The 15,821-nt window shown below is 39.7% G+C and overlaps 1 protein-coding gene across 1 annotated transcript; it reads left to right on the forward strand.

Moving 5' to 3' along the window:
• Window positions 1–280: 280 nt before the first annotated feature.
• Window positions 281–6,892, forward strand: LOC128625184 (probable nuclear hormone receptor HR38). Its single transcript, XM_053653314.1, has 7 exons — window positions 281–408; window positions 2,687–3,528; window positions 3,658–3,787; window positions 4,657–4,811; window positions 4,926–5,128; window positions 5,227–5,405; window positions 6,255–6,892. Exons 2-7 carry the CDS (start codon window positions 2,695–2,697, stop codon window positions 6,512–6,514), a joined length of 1,761 nt encoding a protein of 586 aa, XP_053509289.1. The 5' UTR covers window positions 281–408; window positions 2,687–2,694; the 3' UTR covers window positions 6,515–6,892.
• The last annotated feature ends 8,929 nt before the right edge of the window (window positions 6,893–15,821 follow it).

The following is a 15,821-nucleotide window of genomic DNA, read 5'->3' on the forward strand; positions in this document are numbered from 1 at the left end:
CTCGTCTTTGGGTGATGACGTCACTCGGCGTTTGTTGTTTTCATAGCCAGTGAAAAGCGGCGGATCGGAGCAGCTATTTTTGGTGCTGCGCGCGCGGTTCCGCTCTCTGTATTGCGTCAATGGAATCCCTTTAGCGCGTGTGCGTCAAAGAGCGCACGGGCCTACGTAGGGCGAGACGCAGCGGATTGGCTCGTTATCCGGAAACCACTTTGAGCTTACATTCCTTATATGGTGATGTCACGCCTCCGGGGGACGTCACGGCAAACTATATGGGTCAGGTGTAGTGTAGAAGCGCAGAGAGTTGGAGTAGAGATGAGAGAGGACCTGTTGCACTGAGTTCTGCGGCTCTGTGTGGAATTAAACACTGATTTATTTCTACACATACTGTACGGAAATATATATAAAAAGGTAGGTTTGATTTTTTTATATAATGAATGATTTTAATATTTTTAAAAACTTGTTTTGTTTTGAGATTTACTTTTATTAAAAAAATTTTTCATTTGAAAGTTTTGACAAAACTAGTAATCATTATTTGTACTATTTCATCTAATTAATTTTATTTATTTATTTCATTCATATGATTAGTTTATTTCTGCTCATTTGATCAGTTCTTTGATCAGATTATTACCATTATAATAACTTAAAACTCCCAACCAAAAGGGAAACTTTGGTAAATTCTCTCTGGAAACTTTTCAGACTTTGATTCAGTATTTCATTACATTTCAGTTAGTTCCTGGATTCGTCTTCAGAATAACACACACACACACACACACACACACACACACACACACACACACATTGTAGTAAAGGTTTCCAGGGGGGAAAAAATAGGATGTTTAGGACAGAAGTTCTTCGTCTCTGCAAGCAAAAGTGCTCCTGAGACTGAAACCAATAAATCTAAAATTGATATTTTATTTTCATATAAAACACTTCAAGCTGCAGTCCATATAAGAAATGAGCTAGCTATAAATCTAAATTGCAATTATCTTTATTTTCTAGCATTATTATTATTCTATAAATAAACATTTTCTTTATCTTCTAGCAGTTATTAAACTAAACCAAACTTTACACAGCTAAACTCCTGAATTAGTGCCTTTTAACACAAAACTTTCATTCTTACTATTATTCATGCTCATATTACTTAATTTAAACTATTATTATTATTATTATTATTATTATTATTATTATTATTATTATTATTTATATCAGCATGAAACACATACGTAGACTTGCAGTGCAGTTCTGACTTCACTGAAATGAATATTTCTGTACTTTATGTAGGCTACGTTTAAACAAAACATCCCCTGTGAGGATGAACACAAGTGCTCCTGTAACTCACGTGATTCATTTCATGCCTCTTAGCTTCGCAGAGGAGAATTTTTTTATCCTTTGTGTTTCTACTCACACCCCCTCGAACAAATCAATCAAATAAAAGTACGAATCCCTTTCTGAGATTTACGATGGTGATCATTGATCCTAAAGATGGCAGCCAAGGGGTATCACATGTCTTTATGGCCTCACAATTTACTATGTTGAAGTGGACATTCCGTACGAGTTCACAGCCATGCCATGGCAGGAGCGTCCTCCTTAGAGGTCAGAAAGTTTGCTGAATTTGCAGAGGTCAAGGTCGTTTACATTGGTGACCTATAATACAAACGGATGGGATTACAGAAACTAGATCTATAATAAATGTTAATTAGATAAACTGTAACATAGTATATTCTTGTGATAACCCACTGGTCTCTGTTTTTATTCTTACGTTATTTCTGAGTAGAGATTATTAGTTTGCATATTGATCAGGTGCTAGTTAATACAAAAAAGAGATACTAAAATGTATGCAACATTTGCATTGCACTGAAAACCTTTTAATTGATTGTTAGCTTTTCATAAAAGTCAAGTAAAATATTTTTTTTTTACTAAAATAACTTATGCATTTAATTGCAATATTTTGTTACATTATATACATTATATATATAAATACAAGTACTAAAACAGCTTTTTGTATTTCTATTATTGAGTCACTGGTTTCTAATTTTAGCACTGCATGTAGTAGTAGTAGTAGTAGTAGTAGTAGTAGTAGTGTTTTTATAGTAACCATACTGTTATGTTATAAAATATTGCATCAAGGCTTTGGAGGATGTCATTTCATTCTACTGTATACTTATATATGGTTAGAATAAAATATAAAAGCTCTCCACTCTACTACTCATTTATAAAATGTAAAACGTTCACATCTAAACAGAACCACGATATCCCAGTGGACTCCACATCAAACAGCCTGCGTTGGCCTTCGCACCTTCTCTGTGTTGGCGAGCATGCTGTCTGCATCTGAAACCCAATTCTCACATACTCCCAAATGCCGTGACTCATACACAACCAGGAGTGTGTGCATTAACGGCTTGGTAATAAACTTTCTTTCAGCAAGGAGATCGTTTACGCAGAACTTGGCCTCTCTGAACTTCCCCTGAAATTTAGGTAAGGTTTCGCTACAGCTGTAGCTAGGGAGTCAGGGTTTTGGGATCACTGCCACTTAGAGGTGCTAAGACACATTTGAAGTGGCTCTCGCACATGAGTTATGGTCTCGTGCACCTGTGAAACGGAGACATGCTGACAGATAGTGTAAGCAAATGTTTGCATAAGTTCGTTATTAGGACAGTCGATCCTAACGATCGCTCTCTATTTGCAGCCACAGCGATGCCTTGCGTCGAGACCCAGTTTGGAGCACTGCCTTATGAAAGCAACTTCTTCAGCCCTGATTTTCTAAATTCAGGACTCTCCAACAAGCCGGGCATGGATCTCAGCATCCAGAGAGAGCAGCTTTCTACACCGTCGCTGCCCAGCATCAACACACTAGTGGGCAATTCTGGTGAGAATGACACCTTCTCTTGCCAGTTCACTGCTTCGGTCTCGGCCGCCACGAACACAAACACACCCGGCGACATCCACAACGCATTAGTTGAAGGTTCAAGCCCAAGTGGTCTTCAGTCTCCTTTCAAGCTGGACGACATCCAGGTGTACGGCTGCTACCCAGGAGCCTTCTCCTTCAGTTGTCTGGATGAAAGCTTGTCCTCGTGTGGATCTGACTATTACGGAAGCCCGCTTTCGTCGACTTCCTCATCTTCAACCCCAGGCTTCCAAAACCATCCCGGTTCAACCTGGGAAAGTGCCTTCAGTCCATTTCCTTCCATGTCTTGGTCATCAGAGGTCACAGCTCTACACCAGAAGCCTTCCTTCTTTACGTTCAACACGCCGGTTGAGCAGCAGTCCCTGATCCGGGATCACCAACTGCAACTCGGTGATGAGGATGTTTTTGGTCAATTTCACCAACCGTCTCCATTGCATTTCCCATCCCTGGACCTTGAGCACAGGTGCTTGGACAATCCGGTACTAAAGGTCGGAAGGGTCGAGGTTCACCCATCTGCAAAACAACGAAGTCCCAACGAAGGAAACTGTGCAGTATGTGGTGACAATGCTTCCTGTCAGCACTACGGGGTTCGCACCTGTGAAGGGTGCAAAGGGTTCTTCAAGGTGAGCTGCTTAATAATCCTTAAAAATTTCCAAGATACTGTTCTAACCAGGGCTTCCATGAAAAGGGGGGGGGCAGTTGTGGACTAAAAAGACCCTGAGTAAATTGCTTCATTGTGTGTTCTTTTACAGCGCACTGTTCAGAAGAATGCAAAATATGTCTGCCTCGCCAATAAAGACTGTCCAGTCGACAAGCGACGGAGGAACCGTTGCCAGTTTTGCCGTTTTCAGAAGTGTCTTGCAGTAGGAATGGTCAAAGAAGGTAAATGTGGATTAATCATGCCAGCTAGTCACCTATCGGAAAATGTTCCAAGTCGAGACCCTTTAGAAAGTTGAGAACCAAACAAAATGTACACTGTCGTTTTTTGGCTTTGTCCATGAAGGGAACCTTTAAATGTTCCAAATTGAGCCATTTAAAAAGGTAGAACCAAACCACAATGTATGCTAGTAAGGGAAAAAAAGATTCCAACCCTAAACATTAATTCGCTGTCCCCATCAGGAGAAACCATGTATGTTCCATATAGAACCCAGAATAGAGGGTTTCTTTTTCAGGAAAGTTTTGAAATAGCGCCTGTTTAGGAAGCTAGAACCAACCATAGTGTAGATTCTACATCTGGTGTACATTCTATGTATATCTGCAACCTTAAATGTTTTTTCCCCCTTTACCTACCTGGAGAACCATATACAGTAGGATCTATGCATAACTCTGAACCCTTTTCAGAGTCCCTTTCAAGTTCCAAAGAGAAAATTAGAAATCAATCATAATGCACTCTATTAGAAAAAAAAAAAGTTCTTGCTTAAATGTTTCTTTTGCACTGTCCATCAAGAGAACTCTTACAAAGTCTAATGCAGAACCCAGAACAGAAGGTTCTGCTTTAAGAAAAGAGCCTGTTTAGAAAGGTAGAACCAAATGTAATGTACACTGTTAGAAAAAAAAAGATCTGGTATCATAAAGGGTTCTTCAGATAAGGTTAGAAATATAGTTCTTTTAGAACACTAGAACCAAACATACCTTACACTACTGAAAAGATTAAAAAAAAAAAAACAGTTGTATTTGATAAAATACTTTTAGCACTTCTAGACATGGAAGGATACCATGCTGAGAACCTTCTGTCTCATCCATGTTTTTAGTGGTGAGAACAGACAGTCTTAAAGGTCGAAGAGGACGTCTTCCATCAAAGCCCAAGAACCTTCCAGACAACGTGACTCCTGTGAATATTAGCGCCTCGCTTGTAAGGGCTCACATCGATTCCAATCCTGCTCTGGCGAAACTGGATTACTCCAAGGTAAGGGAATTGAATATCTCGTTCTTCAGGAACACAAGAGACTTGTCCAGACTCTAAAGCAATGCTTCGACTATGAGCTTGCTCACGCATATTTATTTTCTTTTCAATATTCAGTACCAGGAAGATGTGAAGAACCTGTCTGAAAAGGTGGACGCCAATGACATCCAGCAGTTTTACGATCTCCTCACCGGGACCATGGAGGTTATCCAGAAATGGGCTGAGGCTGTTCCTGGTTTCCGCACCTTCTGTCGCGAGGACCAGGAGCTCCTTCTGGAGGCCGCGTTCGTCGAGCTCTTCATATTGAGACTAGCATACAGGTAAGGATCTCCTTGAAGAGCACCCTGAAGACTTTTTTTGGCTTGTGAGCAGATATCTGGACTGTAGATGATGTTCTCATCTCATCGTGTTATTTCAGATCGAATCCTGAGGAACACAAACTGATATTCTGTAATGGTGTAGTGCTACACCGCTTGCAGTGTGTACGAGGGTTTGGAGATTGGATCGATTCTATCATGGACTTCTCTCAGAGTCTCCATCGCATGAACCTGGACATAACATCGTTCTCCTGCTTAGCAGCACTCGTCATCATCACAGGTGAGAAAAACATTGTGAAAAAATAACCATAAAACTTGTTGGTCAAAGATTTGGTAAAATTACAGTAATTTTCTAGCTTTTTAAAAGGTTCCAAAACAAACCCTTTAGAAAGCTAAACCCAACCATAGTGTCTAAGAAAAAAGGTTCCATCTGGCACCCTAAAGGGTTCTTTTCTTTGCCCATCAAGGGAACCTTTAGGTTCTATGCAAAACCCAATAGAGGGTTTCTCATTCAGAGAAGTTTCCAACAAAATACACCTTCAGGAAGCTAAAACCAACCCACTCTTCTTTAGTTTGCCCATCCATAGAACTGTTATAGGCTCTATCCAGCACCCAGAACAGAGGGTTTCTATTTTTAGAAGTGGTTCCAAGATAGAGCCCCTTTAGAAAGCTAGAACCAACCATAATGTACACTCTTAGAAGAAAAAAAAAAGATTTTCAGTCTGGCACTTTAAGGGGTTCTCTGCTATGGCCATTGAGACTACCCTTATAGGTTCTATGAAGCACCCAAAATAAAGGGTTCCAAATGGAGGTCCTTTAGAACCTATAAAGGACTGTTACTGTTATACTGTTTCAAAAAAGTTCGATCTGGCACTCTAAAGTGTTCTTTGCTTTGACCTGTGGGGGAACCCAAACATAAGGTTACCCTACATTCAACATAGGTTTTCCCCATCAGAAAGTATTCCAGGCAGAATCTTTTTACTCTAGAACTGTTAATAGAATCTAAAGAGCATGTTCTAGGATAGAACCATCTGAAGAACTTTTGAGGAACTGTTTTTAACCATAAATCTTTATTAAATTTTAATCTTTGATTTAACATGTTTTAACGCTTCACTCATGTTCTCTCCAGATCGCCATGGTCTAAAGGAACCCAAACGTGTGGAAGAGCTTCAGAACCGCTTGATCTCCTGCCTCAGAACCCACATCACAAGCAGCAGCGCAGACCAGAGCAGATCTCAGCCGTGTTTGTCTCGTTTGCTCAGCAAACTGCCAGAGCTGAGGACTTTGTGCACGCAGGGTTTGCAGCGGATCTTTTACCTGAAGCTGGAGGACCTGGTTCCTCCTCCGCCCATTGTGGAGAAAATCTTCATGGACACACTTCCATTTTGAGCAGTGAACGAGACACTGACGGAACAGTTTTTCAGCAAACACTTACAGACTGACTTTTCTAATAGCGTTCTTTCGAGTACTGCGAGGAAAACACACCGTTCCTTACACCATGTACGAATATTTTTTTATGTTGGAAAACATCAGAGGGCATTTTCTATACTTTAATTACTGTGTGTGTGTGTGTATGTGTGTGTTTATGGTTTGACTTTACTGCTATGCAAATATCTTTATAAATTCGTTGAATGATTTTGATGTAGATTTTAGCATCAGCAGGATTTTATACAAACCTTCTTTTGTCAACACATGATGTTGATTTTATATTCATTATGATGAATTATTTTCCCAAAATACAAAACAGTAAAAGCCTTTTTTTCCAAATGGAGTCAAAAGACTATGAAATTTATTTTAGTTTAAATGTCGAGACAATGATTGCTTCAGAAAGCACTGTTTTGACTAGCACTATAACAGGTTTATATTAATGTTAGTTCTAATACGCTGTCATTTCTATAGCAACGGCTCATTCACAGGGACATGTAAGGCGGACGCTCCATTGATAATAATAAACGGATTGAAAAACGCGTGCAATCGTAATGAGACGTTTACTGTATGTAACGTTTTTGGAAGGAGTCTCTAGTGTCAGGACAGAGGAGTTTACGCTTCACAATTTTTTTATTATTATTAACTTCAAGAGAGAGGAAAAAGAGAGTGAGAGAGAGACAGAGAGAGAGGCTGGTGAGGGAACGAGCATTTATAGCTGCTATAACATAAGTGAGAACAGGAACTTCAAAAGGTTTGCAACGTTCTGCAACATTAAAATGTAAACGGATAAAAAGTATGAATTCTTTAAATGTTCTTTAAATCGTTTTTAAAAACTTGGTCTTAATTGCTGTGGTATATGAGGAATAAAACACTTAGAGATGTGCTGTTATAAGAACCGCTTCATCATTATTTTAATGTAACAGCACTGCACACTATGTTATTCCTTACGTATAGAATACAATATACAGTGGATGTAAAAAGTCTACACACCCCTATTAAAAACAGCCAGTTTTTGTGATGTAAAAAAAAACCCCGAAACAAAGATAAAATCATATCAGAACATTTCCACCTTTAATGTAAAAATGACAAGCTGTACATTGAAATCCAAACTGACATTTCAAAGAAAAAAAAAAAGATAAGAATGAAAAAAAAAAAAACTTACAATAACCTAGTTGCATACTTGCTGTGGTATAAATAATTTGTAGGTGGCTAGTTCTAACCTACAGGTTTTGTCAAATCCAAGACTGGTAAAGCTGAATCAATTTAAATCCACTGGAAAAAGGAGAATTTACAAGTTGACTACAGTCTCACATCAACCTGCTAACACTCGGTACCAGGACCGCCCCCTAACATGTGCTAAAGTAATTATGTCAGTTGCTTACAGGCGTCACATCATCCAAAATGTTAATTCGCATTAGCACAAAATGTCTTCAAAGCTCATGCACAGCTCGCATAAATTCCACAGGATTATTTTCACTTGTGTGAATTCACTAGTGTTACGAATCCACCTTTACGTTGCGGTTTCCACGGCAACAAGCTCCACGTGATTTAGTTTTTGTTTCTGTTCTAGTCCTGTGTCCGTCCTTGCCCTGTCATTGTTCGTTACCTGTTTGTGTGCACCTGTTTCGTGTCAGTTCTTGATCAGTCTTCTCTGCATACTGTATACCCTGCTGTTCTGTTCAGTGCCATCATGCGATTCTAAACTTTGTGTTTCGGTGTTATTGAGCTGTTTTTCACCCCTCGTTATTCGTTTGTTTGTTCTCTCGTGGCTTATTTGACTTACGTCTTTGGATTTGCCCAAACAAGAACTTTTTTGGACCCTCCTCCCACTTCCGCACATTACAGGTAGGAGCCTAAATACAAAATACGTTTTTAAAAACGTTAAAATCACAGTGCCGATAGGAAATCTGATCAAAACCACAGTGGCAAGCAGAACATGCTGGGAGTCATCCACATTTCTTTTTTGATCTTTGGCAGGCACAATGGAAAAAAAAAACAAGAGCAGGGGGCAGGAGCAGCGAGCCGGAGTTATCTGAGCATGTGTGAGATCTGCGGTAAACGATCCCTTTGCTCATGTGCACTGTTTATGCTGTAAACTTGGAAGAAGATATAACATTTAATATCAGCTCCTGAATAGCTGAACCAGCTCTGGCAATGCGCTCTGCTGAGTTCGGCTTTTATCACCGAGAGTCACAGCAAGGCCTCGTACATCCGCACAGCGAACAGAGCAATGTTCCATTAACACCTGGAGTGTTTATATTCATGCTGCTTGACACAAAATTAACAGTTAAATCAATGTGGCTGGTGTTAATTGTTGAAGCGGCGACGGATGGTGAAGGTTCATCCTTACAACACAAAATAAGAATTCACACAATCCATATAAAAGTCATGTAAAAATCTATGAACAGTTAAGTACAGGAACGAGATTTAATCTGAAACTAAGTGGTCTTCGGAACGTTAACGTGGTTCTGCATGGAAGCGTCCTAGAAAAGAACCTCCCAACTGTAGGGTTCTACATAGAACTTCTAACGGTGGCTTTTATACAACAGCAATTTGCAGATGATGAGATTGTTCACAAAAAATTACAGAATGACGTTCTACTTTCATCCATTTATAGTTACATTTAACATCGTGGACCGTCAGTGAAACAAGTTAGTTCCTGTTCTCACTTATGTTATAGCAGCTATAAACAGTCATACCCTCACCAGTCTCTCTTTATTTTCCCCTCTCTCTGTAAGTGTAAACTCCTTGTGTAAAGTCCTGAAGATGTCAGAAAACTTACATTTACAGCTTTACCTGAGACTGTTACACTGGAGACTCCTTCCATAAATGTTAAACAACTCCTTAGAGAAAACATCACCATATCAATGATTACACATGTTTTTTAATCCTATCATGTGGTATGTTTGCTGTACAACCCCGTATGAACGAGCTGTTACTATAGAAACATTCACGTTTTAGAACGAGTGCGTTAATATAAACCAGTCCGTACAGGCTATCACAGAGTGTTTTTGTATTCTTTGCGGCCAACATTGATTGATTTTGCTGTGGCTTTTTTTCTTCAAAATTTGCGATGCAACTTGTGGAGTTTTTTGTGCTTTTTTTTGTGGAAAACTACTCGAATTGGCGAAATTGCAATTGCAAGAAATTGTATTGCATGACCTTTCTCAGTGATGTTTGTTGGTAAACGAGACCTTTTAGCTGTATTCGTATTCGACGCACATGAAGCAAAGAGGGCTTTGACTGAAGGCGTGTTGTGATGACGTCACGTGATGCGTCCCGGCTGGAACCTGCGAAAAATCGCAAGCTTCTCCGAATACTGCAGATTTAACGCAAAATCAGTAAATCCTAGAGGGACAGATTAACCTCTGATTTGCCCTACTTTATCAATCAACACCTTCTGACCAATCACAATCCAACAGATGGATTTGAGAGATGGATTCTTTATTGTAGAGATGGATAGAGAAAGATTAGGATCCGTAAGTATTCAAAGAACCGGTGAGGAACCCTTTTTTTCTTTTCTATGCAAAAACAAGGATAAAGAGTACTGAAACAGGGAACTGTTTAGACAATTTTCTAAATCACAGTTCCAACCGGTTAGGAATCATCCCTGGAACAATGATCATCTCAAGCGAACATCGATCCAGAAACTTTATAGTACTGCAACGTTTAGTTATTTTGTATTTACAGCCTTATATGTGGCTACAATGGGGTGAGAAACGGTATCAGTGGTTAGCAACAAATCAAGGTACCGTAGCAGTCTGGAACCATTCTGACACAGACCAATCCTGACAGCTACTATCCATGTCATGTCCCAGAATAGTAAAGCATCTTAAAAATCAAGGCACTTAATCCCTAACACTTATTTCTACCTTAGATGGTACCAACGCAGAAGAGAAGGAAAAGGCAGTAGCTAGCTAATTTTCACGTCTTTGTAAATCTTCCCAAGTCTTCCCAAGAGTTAAAGCAACCTCCTACTGGGCATCTGACTCACTAATTTATATATTCTCAACTTTTCCAATGGCATTGGCATGTTGTAATCTTACATTCCACGCCAAAACAGATTCCTTCCAGATGAGGAAGCTTAACCACGCAAAAGTTCTGTAAGAATAAATTCTCACATCTCTTAGCTGAGACAGAATGTCAAAAAGCTGTATATAATAAACAGCTGATCTCAGAAACAGGACACTTTGCACAGTTAATAAACACTTAGCCTAATAACATGACACTATGCTATGTTGAAATACAGAACTCCTGTTATATAATTAGACTGACTCGATTACTGATGGCGTTCTGCAAATAAATCTTTGTCCAAAGTGGCTTAAGGTTTTTAGTATTGTTTGAAAATTTGAATAAATCTAGCATTTGGCCTCCCAGGCTATTACAGGCTAGCTAAGCATCAACACGACTTGATTTGTTTCCCGTGGTCTTCTAGCCAGCAACTCTAGACAAGTTGCAAGGATCCCATAACTCTGGTCAGGTCAACGGTGCAGCAGCTGATTGAGGTTCTGCTTCTAAGGTGGCGTTTTGGAAGCACATATTTCAAGATGTCATCCCTACAGTAGAACACGGAGAAGAAGAGGCGTTTTTTCCAGCTCAAGGTAGTAGTGTAGCTTCTCATATCTTCTCAATTCTCTACCAAAAACAAAGAACACATACATATGATGCAGACCAGATTTACATGTTGGTTGTGGACTTGGTTCAGGATGTGGCAAAGGCACAAAGGTGTGGAACGGTGGCGGCTATGCGATAGGCGCTTCTGTGAGTCATCTTACAACTTGATGAAGATTATGGTGTCACCCAGGGTTTTGAGTGATGGAGTTCGCAACCTAGCTTAATTCACCTCACGCCTCTCTGCTTAAAGGCCGTGACTCCCAAAACCTGATAGCAAGCAAGTGCATGGATATCAGATGGACATCAGTGGGATTAAAACAAATCTGTAAAGTGAAAAAACAGGAACATTACCACTGAGATAATATCTCAAATCCTCTATATACATGGTGTATATACAAAGCTCATGTTGATTTAACAGAATTATAAGCTTGAGCGTATTAAGCGAATCTGAGATGTTCACATGTTTGCTTGGATATCAGGTCAAGTTTGATTAATCTAGGGCTTGGAAGGTAGATCGGTTTATATATTTTCATAATGTGAATAAACTTGGGTCATAAGGTACTATGGGGCGGCTGTGGTTCAGGTGGTAGAGCGGGTTGTCCACCAATCATAGGGTTGGCGGTTCAATTCCCGGCCCACATGACTCTACATGCCGAAGTGTCCTTGGGCAAGACACTGAACCCCAAGTTGCTCCCGATGGCAAGTTAGCGCCTTCCATGGCAGCTCTGCTCCCATTGGTGTGTGAGTGTGTGTGTGAATGGGTGAATGAGACACAGTGTAAAGCGCGTTGGAAAAAAGCGCTATATAAGTGCAGACCATTTACATGCTAGTACTAATACTATCTAAAGGGTGGTAGGATCAAGAGTTGGAAGGACATGATTGTACAGGAACATCATTAGGATATACAATTAGACCTGAAAGATGACTTTTAGGCACCTTTTAGGTGTCATGTACATCATTTGTATTTTGGAAAAGAAAAAGTGCTTGTACAGTATCTTCAGTATATAATCTTCCTTTCAAACTCAAGGTTGCTTTACTATTCCATTCAGCCTGGAGGATAACTAACCCCAGGTGTTTCCACTAACAAGCCACATTCATTTTCTATATACATGCATGACAAGGTGCCATGATATTAGCAACATTTAAAATAGATTCTCTCAACTTTATGCAAATTAGGCAAATTAGGTATAATGAAATAAAGCGACAAATCCAAAGTACTCGCTCGAATGGTTTCTTGGGCCAATCCAATGGAGCGTGTGGTCTGACGCTTTGTCAGTTCCGTCAGTTCTATCTGGAATTAGTTTCCCATTTTAACCGTTTCATTCATCTTCAGTAAGCACTTTATCCTGGTCAGGATTACAGTGGATCTGAAGCCTATCCCAGTGGGCCCAAGGCAGGAGAATTCACCCCTGATGGGACACCAGTCCATCCTTTTACTTTTTGATCCTCCCAAAAAATGGAAGAAAAATTATAACCATGGTTTCATCCCATCCGGTCATTTGCAACCTCTTATTAAATGCATAAAGAAATATTACTGTTGCTTTGCTAATTTGAGAACAAAGCTAGTACAAAGCCAAGCATGTAACATATCATCCAAACAACCAATTTTCACACTGATTAACAAATTCACACTGATTAAATGTGTGTTTAAATACTACATATGATATCAGTAGCTACTATAACTGGACAGGCCACGCCTACAAGTGACAAAAGTAGATGTCGCTAACCGACCCCCCCTTCCCCAAGAGACAAACTACAAGTAAAATGAGCGATTTGTCACTTGCTAGTGTGAAGGTATCGTAACATGACAGAAACAGGAGGACACAAGGACAAGCATGGAAAGTAAAGTAACGATCATCTCAAGGCAAGGGGGTTTATTCGCGTTCAAAACAGTGCTACATGCTAACTTTAATACACTGAAAAAGACACTATTAGCATCACGTAAATATATTTAAACGAAATTGGTTTCACTCTGCCTACGTTTGACATTTTTTCCTACATTCTTTTGAATGTTTATGGAATTAAATTAAATATTAGATGCCACAAGTGAACCTACTGCCATCATTCACGCATTTAAATGGCCATGCAATATGAAGCAATGCGATAACATGAAATAATTAAAAATGACCTTATATGGTCATGGGCAAGAACATTAGCAAAGTGCTCTCAGTTATACGTTTACTTTACGTCTAACTTTCATTCATCCACAATCTTATCCTTTTGTAAAGCGATTAATGTAACTGAATTGTGGTGAAAAAAATAAAACAATACATATCAAACGCGATATGAATGAACTCTATGAATATCTAGCTACTCATCATTAGTTAGCGTTACATCACCCAGAGAGCTGGGAAAGAATTCGATGAAGAATTTATATCCTTCATTGCAGAGTTTTCAAACAATTCTGGACTCAAATCTCATCACCGATGTTTAGTATCGGCAACACTGACAAAGATGAGCGATGGCTGAATAATGGTGATAATGCCTGTAAGGCTACACTGGAAATCATTTTGCTCTGTGTCTACATAAGTTTTTTTTTTGGTGAAAAGGGCAAAAAATTAACTTTAGCTGAGAAAACTAGACGACATATACATTCTGTAATAAGAACCGAAGCCTTGACATAAAATCTATCAATTGTTAAAAAGATCAGTCCCAGAGGAGAGCCCTGAGGGACACTGCAGGTCAACAAGGTCAACAAGGTAAGAGGTAAATCAGGATGGAGCTGAGCCTGTAATACCAGGAGATCAGAGGCAAGCAGGAAGTATGTCATGGCAAACTGTCCAAAAGGCTCATCAAGGTAGACATATTGGCCTGAGCCTCCCAAATAATGTTAGCTCTGACTCTGCAATACCATGAAACACTGTGATGTAAATCTGTTACATGATCGTGTCTACAAAATGTTATTTCTGGTGTTTTGTGATTAATATTGGGCTAAAATTCCAATTACGGTCTCAAAAATCCGCCATCTCAAAACATCAGAACGCAAAGTCACTCCACTTCTTTCTATCCCATCCATCCTCAGCTCTTCCAATTAGCTCTCTCTAAAATGGAAGATCATTCTGGGAATCCAGATTATTTTATCTCATGCATAACTGTTTATAAACACCTGATTTTCACGTCTGAAAATACGTCCCTTCCACATACAGCTGAATGAAAAGACAGTCTTGTTTGATGTTGGTGTATACGTATGCGTGGCATATGCTGTCCCGCTGTGTATAATGAAACGCAGCAATGTGACTTCACCGCTCGTGTATCACCCTTGACATTACGTGTTCATACGTGCATACCGACATGCATGCTCATACACATGAAAGCTCAGGCTGTACCTTAGAAGCCAGACGAGGAGGCAAGTGGAAAACCCTCTGTCCGGATGAATATTTTTAGCCCTGGCTATTGTCACGGCCTGGAAACCTCTGTAACCTGAGCGCTACTCTCAGAGATCAGTTGATAAATGAGTTGGCGCACACCTTCACCAGCTGCCTGACCCACCAATGCACTGTACATCAAATCGGCTATCTGTTTTCTTGCACTCATTTAAGCCAGGAGACCTCACTTGTGTGAGTGGCAGAGCATGCCATGGAGAGCGTGAAGTGTTAATGGAGGTGGTGGCACTAAATGGGAATCTACAAAATGGGATAAAATAAACTTTTCCGGTGTCATGTGTGCCGTTATGGCTTCTCACAGCAAGCTGTGTCAATAGGCGAGATAAGCTTACGCTAATTTCCTCCCTACACCCACAGGAACAACACCATGACCACACACACTCGCACAAGCATGTTTGTGTTGGAAACTTTCTGCCTGTCCAGACTATGAGAATATGAGAGTGGGACATTTCTTCGTGAAGAGATAGATTGGGTTTCAGCAACCAAGCCAGACTAGCTTTGGTGTCCAGCCCAGAGGCTTTCTCACCAGCTCCAAACCCCCTCTTGGGCAAACGTCAAGTTCTTGATTTCAGCTTAAGAGCATTCGAGAAAGAATCTAACATAGGGCAAAACATGGCACGTATTAACCTTTTGAAGGCTCAGGCTATTTTGGAGTTGAACATATTTTGGACATAAAAAATGTTTACCATGCAAGTTATTCCCTGGCACACCTAGCTGAATATATATTCATACATCAACACACCAGATCCCAAAACACAAAAAAAAACCCCCCAGAAATGCAGATTTGACCAAATAAACAAATAAACAAACAAATAAATAAATAAATAAGGTATTCCAGTCAATGGAACAATTTCCCTGTGCTCATTTTGAAACTCATTTTGTTTCACAACCAAAACAAACATGAGATCATATTTATATCTTCTACTGTATTTTTCATCTCCATTTCTACACCAAACAAAAACCACTGCATGTGACTTATTCGCGCAGATGTGATATCGGTGACCTGGAAAAGTTTGGCAATCATCATCGTTCTTCTAAAAATAAAAATAGTGTATTATTGTGGTACAGGACTAAAGGAGACATTGTGGTGTTCTAAGGCATTGGCTCTCAAAGTGGGGTCTGTGAATCATAGCCGGGGGATCTGTGGTTTAAAAATAAATAAAAAATTTGCAAGGAAATCATGGCCCACTATGATGATGCATATATAGTCATTAGCCAGTTTGACTGGTTATGTAAATAATATAGCTTTAATCAGGCTGCACTCTCAGAAA

The sequence above is a fragment of the Ictalurus furcatus genome, chromosome 21 (genome assembly GCF_023375685.1).
Source record: "Ictalurus furcatus strain D&B chromosome 21, Billie_1.0, whole genome shotgun sequence".
NCBI lineage: Eukaryota > Metazoa > Chordata > Actinopteri > Siluriformes > Ictaluridae > Ictalurus > Ictalurus furcatus.